We start from the raw sequence: 22,240 nt of genomic DNA, 5'->3' as shown, positions 1-22,240 counted from the left end.
TAAATGATATCCATTCATAAATTGTGAAAAGCAGCACTCATGCTGTTCAGTATTTTCTGCCTCTGCACCAAACACATTTTTTAAAAAGCATCCCCACTAGCCTCACTGAACTCATTATCCAAAGGCAATAGTAAAACGGAGAATAAACTGGCTATTTATAACCATTCAGATAGTCATGATTTAATCAGTGTGTAGGAAGCCTTTTCAGGCAGCTAGCTGTTTTTCTCATTCCTGTGTGGAGATGCAGAGACTGACAGTTGGAAAGCAGCCAGGGTTTGGTGCATGGGTCACTGACTTCTACAACTGCTGTCAGGTGCAGTGTCTGCTGGGACAGAAGGCAGTAACTGTGGTTTCATCGCCGGGCATGTCGTGGGATGGAGGGATAGAGCAGTGAAGAAGACACAGACCAGAGATTGAATTAAAAAGAGACAGACGATGTTGAAGTGCTGTAGCCTTCCAACTGAAATATTTTCAAAAGATTTGTTCAGAGGTGTGGGAGGTCTCCATGTGTCATTCAGAAGCGTGGGCTTGTTTGCTTCATAGGTCTTGCATGTGGGTTTGTGTAGGTGTATACCTGCCTACATGTACGTGGAAATAAGTGGTTATGGTGAGTCTCTGTTGGAGCAGATGTTAGGGACGCCATGTTTATGTCCTAGCAGCGGGAGGCTTGAGGATACAACTACTGCAGGAATCAAAGTCATGATATACCTGAAGAGGAAAGCCTCCAACCCACACCTCGCGTCCCCCCATCCCCCCACTCCTCGCCACAGGGCACTGCAGCACCGGGGAAAACATACACAGCACACAAGCTGCCGGCCTTTCTGAATGTATGTTTTTTGAGCAATCTGCTGCACTGACTTTCATGAGTCACTGCCTTTGTATCTCATTCCATATGTTCATAAATATTTAAAGTCACAATACTTGTAAGATTTGTAGCAGTCTCACTGGGCAAGGTATCGTTTGTATTCCCCTGCGACACATTTTGTTTAATATGGATGCAATTCCATACACAGTATTAAGACTGTACATGTCTACATTATTGCACTGTGCCGCACAGACACAGATTGTCTCCTGAAGAGCAGTGAGAAAGCACTTTGTCCAAAAAAAACTGGACTGTGAGATCTGTTGCCTCGCTCTTCTCTTTTGCATTGTTTGGTGGAAAGTGTCACAGACCAGTTGGGTTGGTATAAATAAGCATGCTGTTTGAAGTTCACTTCCATCACTTAGGAGGATTTCTGTTTCTTGTAATTAAATGTTGTTAACATAAATCTCATCAGCATTTAGTGCAGTTACAATGTGAAGCTTTATCAAGAAAACTCTGACATTGTGAAAAGGATTTGACTGTCACACACATCCTGTTGTATCTCAGCATCTTTCTTTTCCTCTCTCACTCTCATACTCACACTCACATAATAGCGCTGTCTCTGAAGGGGGGTCTAGTTCTTCAGAGTCAGCACTCTGTCGGTTTCTCCCACACAGAGGCTGGCTTGAGTCCATTTCAGTTCCTGTCACTTCCGAGTAGTGCTGTTACCTGCGCGTCACTGAACGGCCAACTGCAGAGACTGCAGACAGACAAAATCCATCTTAATTTATTTCACTGTTAAAATAGACCCTGCTCATTGTACTGTCGCGTATCAAATAACTAACTGCCAAGATACAATATACCTGTGCCCTCTGTTATAAAACCCCTCAGAGGATGTAGGGCCCAATTAATTGTATAATAAACATTTGTTAATAACCCACATTGAATAGCTTTTTGAAATAAACTGCGCTTGAAGAAATATTGAGATCTTGAGAAAAAACTATTGAAGTATTATTTTAAAATATGACTTATGCAGAATAGCCCTATTATGCCCTTGTTAGGTATAATGAAGTAAAACATGATTTCTTTCTGAGGAACATAATATAGGTGACGCAGCAGGTAGATCAGGACCAAATAACCGCAGCGTTTGTGGTTTGATGTCGAGGTGACCTTGAGTCTTGCATGATCAAGGTCTTGATAATTTCTCCTGATGGAAGGTGCTGCCATCGCTGTTTGAGGGGTTTTGTGAGTAAAAGCAATGTACCGTATATTCAAATGTATTGAAGTATGCGAATTAAAAAGTAGCATACAATAGATATACTGTACTACCTCCAAATGTTACCGCATTAGAAACGTACATTCTTAAAATGTAGATACCACCACGGGGAGACTTTCAGGCTGTCTTCCCTGTTCTGACTCCCGGTAACGCTCTTTTTAAACCTGTTGCAAATGTAATCTCTGTAGATGAGTGTCATGATTTACACAAAACAGCCTGTACCCCCCTTCAAGTTGTGTTCTGACAAGAATTCACTCGCTCAGCTTGATCCTTCAGTCTCTCTGACATCACCCCCCTCCCTCCAAACACTCCCTCATCTTTGTGCTGCTTTCTAATGATATAATCAGAGTGTGTTTTGGTGTATTTTCACTTGTCTCGGTGCACAGGGTTTGCTCGACAGCATCGAGGGTTTTCATGTTCATTTCACTGTCAATTTGTGTGTGTGTGTGTATGAGCTCTGACTAATGGCTAACTACTCTAAAAGCAGACGCATGTACCTATATTACCGTAATGCAAATGTACACTGCGGGATGAGTCAAACTTGTCACTTCCTCCTCAAATTCAATTTCCAATATTTTCTCTGTAGGCTGCCTGGCTCAGAGTAACCCGAGTGCTTTAGTGCTCCTGGTATTCCCCTGGTCACATTAATACACACACTCAGCACATGTTTAAGTAATCACACCACCACAAGAGTATGTTGGAGTTTAAGAGTCTGAAACATCCATTTTTCCCTCCGCTGTGATAGCTCCCTTTACTTAGACACAGTACAAAAAAGGAAGGACAAGCAGAAAGGAGGAGAGATTTGATGCTCAAACCCTAATCATTAGACTGTCAAATATTTGTCCTTGCCGTCTCCTATCAACGAATACATTATTCTGCAGAAATGGCTGCATGATAACGAACTTTGTTTTACCTCATCTTGTGCAAGGCTGTCAGTCACATGATCTGACTGAGAAAAGTGACAAAATGGTAGATGTAGCAGTAAAGTGGGGGGTCTGACGCAGAAGACATTTGGTGGACATGTGGTGGGCTCTCTGTTTAACTGTACAGTTTTCATCTGGCAGATGAACTTTGGATCCGTGACTCTTTAGATAAAAGAGAAACTAGTCAAAGTTAGCCTTAAGCTTGAAGCCCTTCCGTTGAGGAAACACTGATATTTAATGTGGAACTGCTTAGTTTTTTTTTTCTTGCCAGGGTTTGTTTTGGAGAGAAGGAAACCTATTTGAATCATTTGGTTCAAGGTTAAAAAAAAAACCCTGAACAATTAAAAATAATATAATCCTCATCAAAGAATCTGACTGCAATGACAAACTCCCATGGTCCGCTTTGCAGTCTTTTGCCTTGTGGCACAAAAGTACATTTTGTTAGTAAAAAAGTTTTTACATCTTCTGATTTGTTACTAGGTGGCAACTATGAGAATTATTGTTTAAATTAGATATTTAAATGAGAATTATGGCATGAGCAATGTTTGATTGATTGACAGGTGACTCAGCCATAATAGCTCCTGCTTCTCCACTCAAGCTTCTGTTTTTGTCTAAGTTTGACATTTCTAGATCTTCTTTCCAGTTTAATTTGTTAGATTATTGCGAGTTGGATTTGTCTTCCATCGTTTTACTCGAATTCATTTGTGGTGAGACATGTCTTCCCATGTGAAACTATTTCACACTGGAACAGTCCTCTCTGTGGGCGTCATAGTCTATGACAAACCAGTCAATAGCAACCTGTGGGAGGCAGTAGGAGCTGAACGGGTGTAGAGGGTTGTGATGTGGGAGGTAAACTGACTAATGTAGATACAGAAGTTGGTCACGTGGGAGGTGAACTGGTTACAGATAACAGCTCATTTAACCAACAGGGTCCCACCTGCTGCTCTCCCAGGGGGCCATGCTCCAGATGGCCAGTGATTGCTTTCACGCAGGCCAAAGAAAGAATCACAGGCCTGGTTTGTGTGGGTGTTTGTCTGGTGCTGGTGGTGGGTTTTTGTGTGTCTATACTGTACGTGTGGGCAAAGGAAAAATGTGCTTGCCAACACACAAGATTCAATAAGAAAGTTGAAAGTCATTGTAGCTTTGAATAGATTTTAATTTAACAAATGTAGCAGATTGACAAGATCTTTAGAAATTGACAGATGTGGGACACAATTAATTTTGGATGAAGAAAGTGCCCTGAAAGCCATCATAATTTCTGGGTTTTCAGATTTAGCTTTTAGTCCTTTTTTCTTACTATGTGCAACATTTGTTTTTGTAAATCCATTGAGCATCACTGGTTTGCATCTGGCTGCAGGACATGTTCCCCTTGTTTTCAGTCTGCATCTCAACTGTTTTCCAGTAAAGGCAAGACGCCAAAAATAAGAGTATGAATTATAAAATGACATTGCGAATTTGAATGCCCTTCTGAGTCTTATAAATGATCCTGACCGCTTTGCTGTGAAGGTTGTGTTGTCTTTTCTTAAGCCTTAAAAACTGAATTACTAAGTTTCATTACATTAAAACCAGCTGTAACAGCTAAGGGTAACATTCACCTTGTGATGCAAACAGTGCTCTTGGAGAGACCCATGGTAGAAACTAACAGAAATCTTGTCACCACGCATCACAACTGTATTGAATCTTAAACGTGTGTAGTTGAGATCAAATTGAAGGCAGTTTTCAGTGCGACTTTAAGACCTGTGTCTGACCCCTATGCAGACAAAAGTTCAAAAATTGTCATTGGAATCTGCAAATTATTTGATACCCCTTTCATGTGTGCAAGATAGTGGATGAGATTTCGATTTTCAAAGAAAAAAAAAAAGTGTATTTAGTCAAACGCGAGACTCGTTTGGCCCAACATGCAAACTGCTCTACAGAAACACGTTGGTTTTCATTGACAGCCGTTTTAAACCAGTGGCAAAACATTTCACTCAACGTAGGTTTATGCATTTTCCACAGAGCAGGAGTTAGAGTTTGTCAGCTGGAACCTTGGCCGAGTCCTTTGGGATGATACATTTTACAGGATGGCGTGCTGCTCTCTGATGATGTATAGCAGTGTTTTGCTTAAATGCTTCCCCAGCAGGTTTGAGGCTAAAGTAGATGAGCATCCCTGACAGCGCGGTCTTCTCTCTGCTAGTCAGAGTGAACCTGTACGGCTGCGCTGCTTTCCCTCTGCACCTCCTGTGCATGCGAGCAAAAAGTCTGGAGTCGTGATGCCCATCTCAATGAGAGGAGGGGGTGGACGGGTTTGAGTGGGACAAAGGGAGGTGGTGCATAGAGCAGTGGAGGAGAGATGTTGCAAGTTGTAGCATAAAGAGAAACCTAGAGGGACTGTTATCAAAAAATAAAGAATAGAAGGAGAGAACAGGAAGGAGCAGCGAGCCTGCAGGAGTCGTGATTCTCATACTAATGTTGCCAGCTTGAAATATCAATGTTTCAGTAGGAAATTAAACATTTGAGGCCTGTTCGTACCACCAGTGCTGCAAATCTGGCATTTCTAATTCTCTAGCGTCACTTCAAGAATAATTTTCCATGTCTTACATTATACTAGATTCACATTTCAGTTAATTTTAGACTTGCAGCTAAGTATCAAGTCGTAATGCTAGCTTGTGATTTCTCAGCACAAAGCGAGAGATTGGATTACGTGCTCGGCTACACTGCCTCTGCACAAATCCACCTCAGCAGAAAATGTATAGCGAGTGACCTTCAAAAAAGACAACAGTTGTAATTGTGAGCTTTTAACAAACTTTATTAAAAGAGGAATTCACACTTTGCTTCCGGTGGCTTTTCATCTCCTGGTGTTGGGAGCAGATGGCCTCTGCTCAGTCAGGATCACCTCTCCACTTGAGACTAGAGTTTTCTGAATTGAAGGAACTTTCCCCACCGCAGATACAGCTCTTCCTGCAAGAGATGGAAAGTGAATCAGTAACTTTAGATTTGCCTTCATTTTGAACTTATCGTCTTTATACAAGTACCCAATTAAAGCAGTTTATTTCCCCCCCCGCCCCTCTCATTTAAAAGTGTATATTCTCAGTGTTGATTTTACTTGTTAAAAAAAGGCCAGTAGTTTGGCAATTTGCTGTAGCTTGAAGTAAATACAGAACTGAATGACATTGAAGTTACGCTACATTGTCACATTTAAATGACCATTAAAAAAACAGATAGTTGCAGACATTTTGCAGTTGATGCTTACGTTGCCGATGGCATGGCTGTTGACAGGAGTTAGTGCTGCTGGGATAACATACAGCCGTTGTACAATGGAGGAACACCTGGAAACGTTTAAGTTGCACATTTAGTGACGGGAACTACAAATTGAGTACGACTCTAGAGACCGTTATTATGCCATTAAAAAAAACAAAAAAATGTACCATCTCTTTGTGAGTAGAAAAGTTGTTGTGATCCACAAACGTGAACATTTGAACGATGAAACGTTTGTGGTGCGTAGGGTAAGGCAGCCCAGAGGAGCCATCGACAGGCACCACTTTGGTCAAGTAACGGTCATCATAGTAGGGACACCTGGTGCAGAGAATATTGATTTTTAAAAACGGAATGCACAGTCAATTTGTCAAAAATGTACACCATTTTAGATTTCCCCACATACCCATCAACCAGGAGGTCCCACTGTGGAAAGCTTTGGGGGTTGGGGGTGGAAGTGGCCCAGCAGTGCTCCAAGTTCAGGACGATGTTTGGGTCAGAGCGCTCCAGGATGCTCACCTCAACATAGACAGGTTCCCTCAGCACTTTGGTGAGTGGGTAGTCTGCTGGACCGTAGAAGGAGGTATATGCTACGGCCTCTGCAAGCAAAATATACCAGTGTTACTATACGTACAAAATGTGTACATGTGTCATTTTAAAGCTTTTGTGCCGCTCACCTTCAACACATCCCTTCGAGTAACACTGGCCGTTGCCCAGTTGTAACACCACTCTGAGGGGTCCTGCAGCAGCGACCGACACAGGTGGAGGAACACTATTTATCTCCATGACGATAGCTTCCACCGATGTGCCAGAATACTTGCACTGAAACAATAACCTGTGCGGAGCGAGGAGAGGATTTTACATCTCAGGAAACCTCAATGGGCCACATAAGCCAATAAGGGAGATTGATTTTACTCAAACTCACTCAAAATGGCTGTCTCTGGTTATCGATCCTCTGGGTCCAATTCCCACCTCGTATGAGGAAGACATGTGATTCTCGTACACCACGAAACCCTCTTCCTCCTGCAGGAGGAAAAAACATTTGTGTTCAAATGGGGAAATTGATCGACAAAAGTAATTGAAAAAAAGAAAAGTTCATTTGTCATTTATGAAGGGAAAAAAAGCAGGCCTTCTGTTTCAGGCTTCACAATGTGAAATGGCCGACTTCTCAAGTTCTACCAGGGAAAGTCATGCTTTATCAATTTAAAGTGTATAGCTTAAAGATTTCTCAATTACAGGCTTTAACTTGTGTTAAACTAAAGCAAAGGGGACACCCACCTTGAAAATAGTGCCACATGCGGTCACAGGAAACTGAAAGATGGCAAAAGCAGAGGTAACGCCGACAGGATTACAGGAGGGGTCATTTGTTTCCAGCAGGCTGACTGACTCCACATCTATGCTGGGCACAGTGGCATCTTGAGACACAACCACCACAAACTGGCCATCCCTGGTACACTGCACAATCACTGGGTGAGAAGAAAAAGAAAATGGAGGAATTTCTCAGCAGCAGACATTTGACACTGAAATGAAGCATTCATTTGAGAGGCACTAGAAATGAAGAGCACATACCTGCTTTCCCGTAGTAGCATTGCCTGCTTTCAAAGCAGCAGTTTATGTTCTCACATTGCTCAGCAGTGATATCGGCAGTTCCACACTGGATTTTGTTAGCATGCTCCACCTGGCATTTATCAAAGGGAGCTTCAGGTGGAGGTACCTTCTGCTGTTGCTCCGGCCACTGAGGAGGAAGAGCAGGTTGGTTTTTCTGCAGGGGTTGCATCCAGGGACTCTGGGCAAACGCATCACAGGCAAAAACAACCACCAAACCAAACAGACAATTGAAAAGCTCCATTATGGTATAAGTCAATGCACCAAAGCTGCAACAATGTCACCCATGGCTCGGACGCAGGCTTTATACATGATCGATTAGGTTTCCTTTGCTGAGAACTCCGCCTTTCATCGTTAGGAGTCAATTGTGTGGCAGCCCTGCAGAGTTAATGAGCTGAGAGCTGACAGGTGGAGCTTATTGTCTGCTCGGCTGTCTGAGAAGAAGTTGAGTCAGAGCTGGGTGGGTTTTGCAGGAAAGCTGCAGGCAGTGAAACATGTGACACCTGTTTACTCTCAGTTCGAACTTCACTGTTTTTACACAAGCTGACTCTCTTCACTGTGCCCAAAACACTTTTTTATGACATTCCTTTCACTGCCTCCCACTTGCACCACATGTAGCTATAAAAGCTGTCTTTTTCTATCTTTCATGCACACAGATGTATGGGCGGTACACCCAGGAGCTCGGTGTGTATGCCAAGGAGGAAGCGGCCCGCCTACGGGATGGAGCTGTGCGGGATGGCGGAGGAGTGCGGAGGAACACCAGCGTTCGCAGTCGTGCTGCTGATCTGCTGGAGTATGAGAAAGACCCCTGCGCAAAGTGCCATAGTAAGTGATCCTGCATCAAGCCCCACGTCTCTTCTTCAGAGTGAGAGTGCAGGGATAACGTGTACAGGAATTGTCCATGTTGTGAAGGTCAGACCAATGCAAGTGTTTGATGCTTATATAAAAAGTAAAGCAGGTTTGATTGTGTGTGAGAGATTGTGGTACTCCAGCATGTTTGAAAGTTGTGTGAAAACATTGATTTCTTACAGCAGTACAGCAGAAGGGCTACCTGACACAGAAAAGCAGGAGAGGATGTGAGCAAGAGTAAATGGGACTGATGTGAGCAATGACCTCCAGCCAACGTGTGTGTGTGTGTGTGTGTGTGTGTGTGTGTGTGTGTGTGTGTGTGTGTGTGTGTGTGTGTGTGTGTGTGTGTGTGTGTGTGTGTGTGTGTGTGTGTGTGTGTGTGTGTGTGTGTGTGTGTGTGTGTGTGTGTGTGTGTGTGTGTGTGTGTGTGTGTGTGTGTGTGTGTTACCAGAAGAGACTTCCACTTGAGATGGATGGGCTCCACATTAAAGGATTGATGGAGTGTGTGTTTTCACCCTCAAAATATGCTTATTTGTATATGTTTTTCATTAACCCTGTTTATGCAAGGTACTTAAATATTGAGGATTTATTTGCACGTCAATAGAAAAGCAATGTATTTCTTAAAGGGTCAGTTTACATAAATTGAAACGTTATGAGTACGCTCTGCGGTAGATTAATCCCCATAATGAGCGATTCACTCTGACGCTGCTGGCTAGAAACAAGGAAGCTGTTTAAAAATAAATACTAAGATGCTGTGAGCTCCATGTGAATTACTCTACCTGAATTCATGTGGACCTAATGAAATACAAACAGAATTACATTACAATAAATTATTATTAAAACTAGACTTATTTCATATTTGTATTTCATTAAAAACTGAAAAAAACCCTGGATTTACTAATGTTATTATATATATATATATATATATATATATATATATATATATATGTATGTTTAAGCAGTACCTCCTAATGGCTAATTCAGCATACTCTTCATGATGTCAAAATTGCCAAACTGTAAACTAAAATAATCTAACACAAGTTTCAGCCCACAGTGTAGCACTTTGAATGGTGTGGACATTACACGCCATGTTTACATCCACTAAATCAGGGGTGGGGAACCTTTTTCCTCTCAAGGGCCACTTCAATTTTTACAACATCCTTCGGGGGCCGTACAAATTATTGAACTCAACGTCTGCTTAAAAAACTCAAATCAAAGCCCATTCATTTCGCCTTTCTTTCATGCTGTGCAAAGAAAAAGCAACGTCTTAATCCAGATATTTGACCATGACCCGCGCATTCATGCACAGAAAGATATGGACACAAGATGTGTGCAAATGTATTTAGTTTCATATCCATGTGGACATTTTTTTTAAATGTTGAAGTTAAAAGCATCAATCTGGTGCACTTTGAGAGCAACATGAAGAGATCTATGAATACATCTCTCAACACCCATATGAAACAGAACTATAAGCAGATTTTTTTCTTTATGGATATTTTACAAATCACTCCCCTTTTTAAACTGTATTGTTGTTTATTAATAACAACTTTTTTTTACTTTCATATTAGTATTGTATACCGGTTTACTTTATTCTCTTGTTTTTCTATAACTATAATGATCATATAAAGATGTGCCTTTACCTCACTGGTTGGAGAAAAAGCTTCTTATATTCGTTAGCATAGCTAGCTAACCAGATGCTAATAACAACAAAGTTATTGACTGTATGATCAGTATGACAGATGAACAGATCGCCACTGGGTTTTCAACTAAAGACACAGCCACGCAAAAACTGCGGCATGTGTACGGCTCCTTATGGGTACTGCAATTTGTGAAGTCCCGGCCCGGAACCGCGTTCTGGTGCTCTCCGTTAGAACTACACTCCTGTCAGACGAGACATATACCACGTGATGACACGTTAGGCTCGTGTTGTGTTCAAGGACCCTGAACTTGGCCGGGAAAAACAAGCTTGTTTAATTATTTTGCGGTCTAGATTTGTTGAATTTTTTTTCTTTGTTGCGTGTGTTTATAAATTACCTCGAGGGCCATACCAAATGGTCTCGCGGGCCGTATACGGCACGGAGGCCGGAGGTTCCCCACCCTTGCACTAAATGATGGGAAATATAGTTGTAGGCTTTAGTGTAGGACTTTTAACAAATATTTTATAAACTAATAAATAAAACATCAATTCTTTGTTCCACTGCCTGGTTTTTTTTAACAAAAAAATCAACACATGGTCTAAAAACAGCATAATCTCAGTACAAGTGAGAAAAGGAACATAAGAGAAAGGCAGTTTTGTTGTTGTTGTTGTTTTACGTCTTCGCAAAAGTGAGCAGTGTGGCAGTTATCCAGGATCTGTTTCATCCTCTCTGCCCTTGTGACTAGTGATCTGATTAAAGCTCGATACATTGCACCATAGGTGAGAGCTTCACTATATCAGCCTAGCCTCGCTCGCTGGCTGTAATGGGAGCCATTTAAAACAATCACTCTCAGATCAGGAGCCAGCCAGAGTGATTTGTGTGTTCTCGCTGTCTGTGTGCTCGTAGATCAAGCTGTGGTGGTTATTTTTAGACCTGACTTCAGGCTGGACGGGTACTGCTGTTTACTTGTTAAGTAACATAACCTTTCAGATTTTGGTGGATGTGGGAGTTTTGAGTGTTTTCCTCTCATGTATCTGTGTGGGATCATCATCTCTGTGGGTGATGTACTACAAGTGTGTGCCTCTGTGCAGATCAGTAGCTCCGGCCTACACATGCAGCCAAGGGCTCCGTTACCGGCGATTGAGAGCTAAAAACATGTACTGTGTTTATTTGGACTCATAGAGTGAGCCTTCTGGGAGTTTATAGCTGGCTTTTTACTCAGATCTACTCCAAGCACCATTATGTATTATGTCACTCAGCGACTTTGCACCTTTTGAATATGCTGCTTGATAGGTGGAAAGTCTCCTGTATTTTTAGTATGTTTTATGATTACAGCTATTTTCAGTGAGGTGATGTGATTCACTAGCAGAGGTGGAGAAAATATCTGCCGCTGGGTGATTTTGGTGTGTGTGTGTGTGTGTGTGTGTGTGTGTGTGTGTGTGTGTGTGTGTGTGTGTGTGTGTGTGTGTGTGTGTGTGTGTGTGTGTGTGTGTGTGTGTGTGTGTGTGTGTGTGTGTGTGTGTGTGTGTGTGTGTGTGTGTGTGTGTGTGTGTGTGTGTGTGTGTGGGGTTATGTGTGTGTGTGTGTGGGGTTATGTGTGTGAGCAACAGAAATGTCAGATACTGTATGTTGCATTTATTGATTTAGTTTGATATGTGTGTCTTCACTTGCAGAGAGAAGCAATCAGTTATGGGAAGGTGAATTTCCCCAGTTGTGTGCACATGGGAATGTCCAATGAACTGTGAAATACAAATGATAGATCCAGTGAAGAACATGGCAGTGTAATCTGCACAGATAGATTTTTCTTTTTTGTTTCTCTCTGACATACTAGATGAGTGTGTCAACTGTGTGATGGGTTTTTCTGCGCATGAGTGCGTTTGTATGCGTTGGTTCTCTGTGGGAAACTTTACCTCCAGCAGGTGGCCTTGCTGGCGGGCAGCTGGCTTGTTTTGCACACAGTTGTGCCTCACCTCCTGTCCTCAGGAGACTCAGTATCCCCCGTGACCTGAATCCTGTACTGGAAAAACAGCTGCAATGTCTTTTTTCATATATTATCATGCAGGAGCAATGCCAATCAAACATAACATAAATATGTGTGAGACATGAAGTTGTAGGACTACTTTTATTTCAATAATGAGAAGCAAATTGTACAAGCAGTATAGTTTCAAATTCGACTTGAATGATTGAAGAACATTGGTTTGGCTTCACAGAAAATACTAACAGTAAAAATAAGATTCAACTCATTGATGGTTTTGGTCTTTTTCAAGAAAAATATTCTATAATATTGCCAACCAATATTCTTGTCCCACGCTTTTTTTGTATTTTCTTTTTCCCTTTTTTTTTGGGTCACCATCAAATATGTAGCTTTTTCGGATTCTTCTCTATTGCAAAAGTTTCTTCATGATGCTGCTATATGATTGCCAAACACAATTAAAAAAAAAAAAAAAATATCTGGACTTTTTCAGCTTTTTTTGATGAAATGGATCTGATTACTGTGTTAGTGGCACATTTAAAGCGTCTCTTGGGATGAGCACATCTATAAATACTTTGAGTGTTGAACGGAATTCCAGGCTTTGGCAGTGTCCGCAGACAGAAAAGAGGAAATTAGTCCACTGGTGCTTCTTTTAGCCGACCTAGCTCAGAGTTATAGATTCAAATGGAGTGATAGATTTATATCCGTAACACAGTCGTGTTTTTTGTCTCCTTATTCTTTATATTTGAGGTGGATGACAATTCAATACATAATAGCGTTTGTGGTTTGTTATTATTCTTCCACGGCTCACCCGCACAGATTACATCTCCCTGTCCACTCCACTCATTGTCTCTATAATACACCATTCATTCTGAATTTCATCTGAAACTGGATCATTTGTTCACGCCACCTGAGAGTTATTGTTTGTTTTCCCATTTCTTTGTCAGAAGATTGAACAATGATTCAATCTTGTCGTCACTTTTATTTCCACAAGGTTAGGTCAATGTTATGGTATTTTCTCATTTATCGCCCTCAAGAATATAGTTCAGGAAACTTCACCTTATTGAAATGGAATAGACATTCAGACAAATCTCTCCATAGTTTGGGACCAAAATATGTTCTTGAATGCATTTGACCACATGCATCTGGTAGTGTCTCTGCTAAACACGAACAAGCAGCATGTAGATACCATGCATCACAGAGCTTAAGGTGATTTTTAAGATAACATACCTGGAAAAATAACAAAACAAAAGTGATAAACATCCTAAAATATTTAATTCCACAAGTTCTATTTAAAATTGAGAGACCATTTAAAGATAAAATGACCACACACTATTCCAGTTGATTAAATGCCAGTCAATTATACACCGGTATACAAATATATTGCTTGTGTCGGCCCATAATGAATATTGCCTATACTGGAGATATTAAATGGAGAGCTATCAATACTCATCTTACACTATGTTTTACACAGCCTTTAAACTAATCATAACTTTCTTTTCAATTTTATTTTTCACATTTCTTCTAAATTGATTTGTATCTTTTAATTTGGGTTTCAAAATGTATTTTCCTTTTGAATATACTTGGATGTTCTAGCCTTGGCTGCAATCCAATCCCTTCCGTCACTACAGATTTCTTCATTTCTTTTACTTCCCCTCTGACACACTTTCAGTTTCACACCCACGACTATCTTTCTCTAGTCTTCACACTTTAAAGAATAATCTCATAGCTTTAACTTTCCTTCTGTATCCTTGTGTCTCTGTGCCCTCAGTGTGTGCGTCTCGTTGCCAGAAGTTCCTGATCTCACGGGTGGGGGAGGACTGGATCTTTCTCATTCTGCTGGGGCTGCTCATGGCTCTGGTCAGCTGGGTCATGGACTACGCCATCGCTTTCTGCCAAGAAGGTAGGAGAGACGGAGGGAAAAAGCAACAAGATGAATAGATGGACAGTGAATAAAAGGCTGTTCCTACAAAGGCTGCAAAGTATTAATCTATGAGATGTGGTGTGAAGGCAGAACATATTAATACAAGTTGCCTGGCCTTCACTAGCAAAGTTATATTGATCTTGAGCCAGCTAACAAAGTGGATTTCATCAATATTGAAAGGGTCAATAAAGGGGATTTTTGCGGCCACATACTGTAGCATCAATGTTACCTCAATGTCACTTTAATTAATCCACCAGGTGCCGAGGTCCAAACTAATTTCACTATGAAGAAACGTGTTGAGTGCAAAAAACGGAAATCCTCTGAAATGCATTACCTTTAATAAAAGACTGCACTCCTATACAGATCACTTTTTTATGTTTCAAATCGAAATTTGAGTCCCTTTTTCTCACATGATAAAATATCTGTAATATTATTTAAAAATGTGTAAATAACAAAAAAAACACTCCATTAAGCCACAATTGTGTATAGCATAACCATTGTACTACACTATTAAACTATATAATACTTAAATCTATCAGAATCAGAAATACCTTTATTAGTCCCACGGAGGGGAAATGTGCGTAGTTACAGCAGGAAAAAGAGCCACAGACAGCTTAATGTTACATAATTATGTTAAATATGTGACATGCATTAAAAAAAAAAGTACTAAGTTATGATAATACAAAAATATAATAAAAAAATATAATAAAAAAATAAAATAAAAAGTTACATAATTAAAAAAAATACACATCCTGTAACAGTTCTTAGAATTTAGCAGCCGGGTATATATTGCACAGTTATTAACAGCATCTATACATTTTGCACATATTGCACATAGGTGGTTGGTATTTAACAGCAGCAAGTTAATAATTTACAAAATACCGTACACACACCTTGTAACAGTTCTAATGATTTAGCAGCCAGGTATATATATTACACAGTTATTAACGGCATTTATATATTGCACATAGTTTGTTGGTATTTAGCAGCAAGGGGTGATATAGTCTGTCTTGTGGTGTTTGTGGGGGGGGGGGGAGGTCAGCTAGGGGCTGTGCTGGTAGTATAGTACCATAAGTATCTCCAACTTAACCAGTGAGAATGGTAAAAAATGTGTGCGGACTATTTTACCAGTTACTCAAGGGCCAAGTCTTTAAATGTCCCGTTGGGTCTGTCCTTAACCCAAAGATATTCAGTCAAATAAAGTATATACCGGTGTATATATACAGTATATATGAGAAAAACTGATAGCAGAATTTTTCAAAAAGTGGTTGAATCAACCGAACACTACAGCTCAAATACAGGACTTAATTTTTTTGTACTTTTTAATCAAATGTCTTGAGTTTCTTTCCTACGCTGCACTGGCCAATGCAAGAGTGATGACTTTTAATTCATTCACTTGAGAAAAGCTCAGACATTTTATTAAAAAGTACAAAAACGACAATGAAAACGTTCCCATTACACGTTAAAGTCCTGAAATAGAGCTGCAATGTCTTTTAAGTTTGAAAATGTTTGTCATATTGGAGAAAAAAAGCATTTCACCTATATATATATATATATATATATATATATATATATATATACAGGACTGTCTCAGAAAATTAGAATATTGTGATAAAGTTCTTTATTTTCTGTAATGCAATTAAAAAAACAAAAATGTCATACATTCTGGATTCATTACAAATCAACTGAAATATTGCAAGCCTTTTATTATTTTAATATTGCTGATTATGGCATACAGCTTAAGAAAACTCAGATATCCTATCTCTAAATATTAGAATATCATGAAAAAGTATACTAGTAGGGTGTTCAACGAATCACTTGAATCGTCTAATTAACTCGAAACACCTGCAAGGGTTTCCTGAGCCTTGAAAAACACTCAGCTTGGTTCAGTAAACTAAATCACAAGTATGGGGAAGACTGCTGATCTGACTGCTGTCCAGAGGACCGTCATTGACACCCTCCATCAGGAGGGTAAGACACAAAAAGAAATTTCTCAAAGAGCAAGCTGTTCACAGAGTGCAGTTTCATAGCACATCCACAAAAAGTCTGTTGGAAGGGGGAAATGTGGCAGGAAACGCTGCACAACCAAGAGAGATGACCGCAGCCTTAACAGCATTGTGAAGAAGAGTCACTTCCAGAATTTGGGGGAGCTTCAAAGACAGTGGACTGAAGCTGGAGTCCAGGTATCAAAAGTCACTGTTCACAGACGTGTCCGGGAAATGGGCTACAATAGCCGTATTCCCATGGTCAAGCCACTTCTGAACTCAAGACAACGGAAGAGGCGTCTGACTTGGGCTAAGGAAAAGAAGCACTGGACAGTTGCAGAGTGGTCCAAAGTCCTCTTTTCAGACGAAAGCAAGTTTTGTATTTCATTTGGAAGTCAAGGCGCCAGAGTCTGGAGAAAGGCTGGAGAGGAGCAAAATCCAAGTTGCTTAAAATCTAGTGTGAAGTTCCCACAGTCAGCGATGGTTTGGGGAGCCATGTCAGCTGCTGGTGTTGGTCCACTGTGTTTCATCAAGCCCAGACTAAATGCAGCTGTGTACCAAGAGATTTTAGAGCACTACATGCTTCCGTCTGCTGAAAAGCTCTATGGAGATGAGGAATTCATTTTCCAGCATGATCTGGCACCTGCCCACAGTGCCAAAACCACCAGTAACTGGTGTACTGACCATGGCATTACTGTCCTCGATTGGCCTACAAATTCCCCTGACCTGAACCCCATAGAGAATATGTGGGGTATTGTGAAGAAGAAGCTGAAAGACACCAGACCCAACAATGCTAATGAGCTAAAGGCCGCTATTGAAGCATCCTGGGCATCCATAACACCTCAGCAATGCCACAGGCTGATTGCCTCCATGCCACGCCGCATTGATGCAGTAATCCGTGCAAAAGGATTCCCAACCAAGTACTGAGTGCATTAATGGACATTTTCAAATGTTTGATTGTGTTTTGCTGTTATAAATCTTTTTTTTTTACTTGGTCTGAGGAACTATTCTAATTTTTTGAGATAGGATTTTTGAGTTTTCTTAAGCTGTATGCCATAATCAGCAATATTAAAATAATAAAAGGCTTGCAATATTTCAGTTGATTTGTAATGAATCCAGAATGTATGACATTTTTATTTTTTTAATTGCATTACAGAAAATAAAGAACTTTATCACAATATTCTAATTTTCTGAGACAGTCCTGTATATATATATATATATATAGAATGGCCTCTCCTATTTTTACAATGTTATCAAAGGCTAGGTTTGATGGTAAGAGAGCTGAAAAATGAATAAGGAGGAGGAAAACAAGCTGCTGTACATCAGGTGAAGTCAAACTAATGAATAAGGCAGAAAAGGGAGGTCAAAGAGCGGTACTGAAGGGCAGAGGAACCATGTTAATGTACTCACAGCAGATTAATCTTGATGCATAAGGAAACTGTTTGTTAGGTGGTTTAGTTTTCTGCTTCATTATACTGAGAGGAAGTTATGTGTGTGTGTGTGTGTGTTTGTGTGTGTGCGCAGCACAGAAGTGGATGTATGGGGGACTGGACAGCAACATGCTTCTGCAGTACATCGCCTGGGTCACCTACCCTGTAGTGCTCATCACTTTCTCAGCGGGATTTACACAGATACTGGCCCCTCAGGCTGTGGGTAAGACACACACTTACACACACGTCAACAATTCATGCATAGCTATTCCTATATCTAATTATGTCCACATCTCAGTGTTTGAGTAATGTAATTGGCTCTATAATGCAGCATAAGGTGTCCAAGGACATGTGCTGTAGGTGTCTCAGTGGTAACGTCTGTAAGAAATCCATACGCTAAAACCCTGATGAGATGTGCATACAGAAAACTATATGAATATCAATCAGCTTTCCCCCTCACCCACCCCCCTCGCTCTTCATTTATTCCCCTCATCTCTCTCTGTAATTGCTTTCTTTCAACTCGTCCTCTCTCTCTCCACTCCATCACCCCACCTGGAATCTCTTTCTTTTTGATTCCCCAGGCTCAGGTATTCCTGAGATGAAGACCATACTGAGGGGCGTGGTCCTGAAGGAGTACCTGACGTTCAAGACGTTCGTGGCCAAAGTCATCGGCCTGACCTGTGCTCTTGGCAGTGGGATGCCTCTGGGAAAGGAGGTAGAGGTTTCATCTTCCTCCATCTCTACACATCAGTGTTCTTGGCTGTGCAAATTACACATGACAGATTGCTTGACAGTTTTTGAAGTTTCCCAGTGGGGAGGATTTAATAATCCGGTTTCTTCCAGTATCATTAAAGGAACAGCTGGGAAAATAAAACAGTAATTATTACTGCTGATAACCGTTTGCATTTCCTTCATTTGAGGATTAGAAAGTTTGGATCTTCGTAGACTTTGATCGCGCAAGGTTTTTTTGAATGCCCATGAACTCAAATGTGCCTTAAGTCGTATCCAGTCCACTAACATCCTGATCTCTCTCTCTCTCTCTCTCTCTCCTCTCTCTCAGGGACCCTTCGTTCATGTGGCCAGTCTGTGCGCCGCTCTCCTGAGCAAAGTCATGGCTCCTCTTTTCGGAGGGAGTTATATGGTGAGGACAGTAAACACGGATTTCTCCTCAAATGCATACCTTATTTTAGAGATGTAACCTTTAGGGCCTTCACAGGTTATGCCTCTTACTTGAACATCCACTATCAACTAAATGTACTCTATAAACCATGAATATTTTTGAAATAACATGCCATCAGATTTACAGTAGTTGGTTATGCTCTCTACACTAAAATACATATTGACATTGATTGATATGAACTGTAAACTAGTTAGCAAGTGAGCCAAGGAGTTCAGAAAGGAAACTGAAAGTGACGATTAAGCGTTTGAAACGTCAAACCTCTCTCCAGGTAGTTAGTTTGATTGCTGACCAAACTAAGTTAAAGTTTAACAGTTAAATTGCAGGAAACGGTAACCAATATCCACTTATATATAATGACTATGGTTATACTTTTTAAAATACATACATATATATAATTGATGGGCTGTACCTCATACCACTTCCACTTAACCTTGCAACATCTCTCCAGACTTTATGAGTATCTAGTTCCCAGTAACTTGCCTTATATACTCTGAGTCCTGATTTTTTTTTTTTAAAGAGTGAAGCTGCAAAAAAAAAAAGAATTGAATCTAAAAAATGACTATGATGTTTTACTTGACTTTCTGCCGTTCCCCAGGACACACTCTCACCTCCACTCACTTGCGACCATACCCTGGACTTCTGTCTATTTCTACAGAGGACAGTGTGCTGTGCTTCTCCCACATGTACCAGCGTCACCATGAGTACGGAGGAAGATAGACTGCAGAGATGTGGAGGAAGAAAAACTCAGCCCAGTTAGAAAGACTGATATAGTCCAGGGGTCAACTGTGCAGCCATTAAACATAATCAGTCTGGGGAAATGTTAACTCAGTTCACTGCTGAATCCAGACTGTTTGCTGAAGCTCATCCGCCCGCTTGTTTGATTTTGTGTGGTTTGGATAATAAGCTGGATGTCTTCCAGGAGCAGAAAATCAAAGGTAACCTCCACACTCGCACAGATCACACTCACACATATTTCTTTCTCTTTTTCCCTCACCTTTACTGCTAAAGGAAGAGCCCTTTGAGGGAAGCAAGGTATGAAATGCACCAGTCGGATAGTTCCTTTATTGCCAATTTCATCAACATTAATAATCCATGCTGTCCATTTCAGAAGAAGAGGAGAGATTGATGCTTTTCCATTTTGTCTGCGCTGTTTGATTTTGTTCAGTGAACCATCACAGCGAGGCATCGATCTGTGCCGTCTTTGCTTCTATACAAACATCTCATGGTTTCGTCACTCCATCCTGGGTTTTTCCCATTATGGCCCCCCATATCCCATCACTCATATATGTCATCTCGTTGAGTGTGGAAAGATACAGCTTTGGTTTTATAATAAAAAGTGTTGAATTTTTGAACAGTTGGTGGCTTTTCATGACAAATGCACCTGTTGTGTGTTTGTGGCATTTGCACTCACATGTACCTTGTTGGGATTCGTGTGTGTGTACCTGTGTGTGCGTCTGACTCCTGTCGGGCAGAACGGGCTGAGGAACACGGAGATGCTGTCGGCTGCCTGTGCAGTGGGAGTGGGCTGCTGCTTCGCTGCTCCGATTGGAGGTAGGACTATCCTGCCAGCAGTAGAGCAATTTCCAATCTTTGGTCAATCTGTCTGTCTAACTGTATCTCGGAACTCTTTGGCTTGATTGACATTCAATGTTGCATGGGTATTCAGGTCAAATTAGCTGTCACTGTTTCAGGTTAACCTTTTTGTTAGGCCATGATCCATGAAATGTAGATAATACCTTTTTTAACTGGCTCTTATTGTTAATATTTGTTTAACTTCTTGTTTTCTGGGTTTTGTATTATTACATTTTTAGTGGGAACAAGTTTTACTTTTCTAGGATTTTTGAAAACTTGAAAAAAGGAAGGAAGAAATGTAGATAAAACATATTTGCTTTGGTTATCTGTGACCTTCAGAGGATACGTGATGACAAAGGAGTAGCTATCACCAACCTATGATGGATCATGGAAATGTAGATATAACATTTACGCAGCGGCCTATTTAACCATTTCTTTTATAAAGTCTGAATGTTGTTTTATGTCGTTTGTTTGTTTGTTTGGTGCAGGGGTGCTGTTCAGCATTGAGGTCACTTCCACGTTTTTTGCTGTGAGGAACTACTGGAGGGGCTTCTTTGCTGCCACCTTCAGCGCCTTCATATTCAGAGTGCTGGCAGTGTGGAACCAGGAGGAAGGTTAGGGACACATTTTTTTTACCACATGTTTGTTATTTGTCTGGATGCCATAGTTACGGAAAAATAGAAAAAAAGTTAATCCCTTGAGAAAAAAATATTAAACCTGTTTTTCTGAATCAGTGAGTTAAAGGTGGGGTAGGTACGTTTGGAGAAACCAGCTTGAGTGCGCTAGAATTGGAAAATCTGCCACTTCCTTACAGAGCCCCTCCTCCAACACACACGAACGCGCACATGACCAATGAGGGCACGAGATAAGTTTGTGCACAGATGGAAGGCTGACAGGCAGGTAGGCCATCCAGTTACTTTAGCCGGGCCGGCTCAGATGATTGGTCGTGCTTTTTACAGTACTACGGCTTCCACAGATTACATTTTTTTAATGGATTTTTTGTCAAAGCACTTCAGATATTCATTGCTATCGGGATATTAAGAGCATTCCATGGAATATAACAAAAAGTGTATCTCGAGCCGGTTTCTCAAAATTATCTACCCCACCTTTAATCATTTTATAATCTTGAGAAAAGCAATAATTTTCTCTTTTTATGAACAGTTTTTCCTAAATGAACAAGCTACCAAGGGAAGAAATAATAATTATCTTGTTAATTAAAAATAACAGCTTACCTTTTTTCATGGATTTGCCTCAGCAAATAAAATAAATGAGATCTGGTAAAAATGATAAAGAATATTATTTGAACGTTTTGAGTTTTATCATACTTTACACACACACATAGATTTCAGCATCATAAGATAATGTGATTCTGTATTTGTAAAAATAAATGATAATTGGTCTCCAAAACCAATTTAAATGTTACTATCTACATCTGTAACAAATGGTTAAATTGCTGTGCAGCCTACAACAGTGTTCTTTCCTTCAGAGACCATCACTGCTCTCTTTAAGACCCGTTTCCGTCTTGACTTCCCGTTTGACCTTCAGGAGCTGCCGGCGTTCGCCATCCTCGGGTGAGTCTTTTCCCTGGACTGACGCCACAATAGACCTGATCCCAGAGCAGTTACTGTTACTGAGGAGATCTGAGCCCTCAGTCCCTCTGTAGTCTCCTCATAGGCACATTCACATTTCTACTGCAGGCTCAAGGTTGATTTGTAGTCAAAGAACGAAGCATGAAATTAACTTTTTACTCTGCTGATTACAATAAGTGACTGTATCATCATGACGTGCCAAATTGGATTTGTTTGATGTGAAAAAACCTATTAAATGGAAAAAAACAAAGATTGGCTCCTC

At 40.7% G+C, this 22,240-nt stretch overlaps 2 protein-coding genes across 6 annotated transcripts in view; one reads left to right on the top strand and one right to left on the bottom strand.

Annotated features, from left to right (window-relative positions):
• Positions 1-22,240, top strand: part of clcn2a (chloride channel, voltage-sensitive 2a) — a 47,577-nt gene that overhangs the window by 6,056 nt on the left and 19,281 nt on the right. For 4 of the 5 annotated variants that reach the window (XM_079650061.1, XM_079650060.1, XM_079650059.1 and 1 more), the window contains exons 2-10: positions 8,497-8,665; positions 14,070-14,201; positions 17,732-17,860; positions 18,219-18,352; positions 18,698-18,778; positions 19,826-19,849; positions 20,290-20,368; positions 20,878-21,003; positions 21,876-21,960. In XM_079650061.1, coding sequence (XP_079506187.1) covers positions 8,497-8,665; positions 14,070-14,201; positions 17,732-17,860; positions 18,219-18,352; positions 18,698-18,778; positions 19,826-19,849; positions 20,290-20,368; positions 20,878-21,003; positions 21,876-21,960 — 959 coding nt within the window. Of the gene's footprint in view, positions 1-8,496; positions 8,666-14,069; positions 14,202-17,731; positions 17,861-18,218; positions 18,353-18,697; positions 18,779-19,825; positions 19,850-20,289; positions 20,369-20,877; positions 21,004-21,875; positions 21,961-22,240 lie in introns of those variants that run through there. The other variant, XM_079650062.1, reaches the window with a different exon arrangement.
• LOC307019291 (zona pellucida sperm-binding protein 4-like) lies at positions 5,769-8,128 on the bottom strand. Its single transcript, XM_079650070.1, has 8 exons — positions 7,805-8,128; positions 7,514-7,701; positions 7,161-7,258; positions 6,913-7,070; positions 6,642-6,834; positions 6,409-6,556; positions 6,234-6,309; positions 5,769-5,941 (listed from the first exon to the last, which is right to left on the bottom strand). Exons 1-8 carry the CDS (start codon positions 8,082-8,084, stop codon positions 5,829-5,831), a joined length of 1,254 nt encoding a protein of 417 aa, XP_079506196.1. The 5' UTR covers positions 8,085-8,128; the 3' UTR covers positions 5,769-5,828.

This window comes from Notothenia rossii (assembly GCF_949606895.1).
Source record: "Notothenia rossii genome assembly, chromosome: 9".
Taxonomy (NCBI): domain Eukaryota; kingdom Metazoa; phylum Chordata; class Actinopteri; order Perciformes; family Nototheniidae; genus Notothenia; species Notothenia rossii.
The sequence above is the reverse complement of the archived record's forward strand: the minus strand, read 5'-3'. Positions and strand labels throughout refer to the sequence as shown.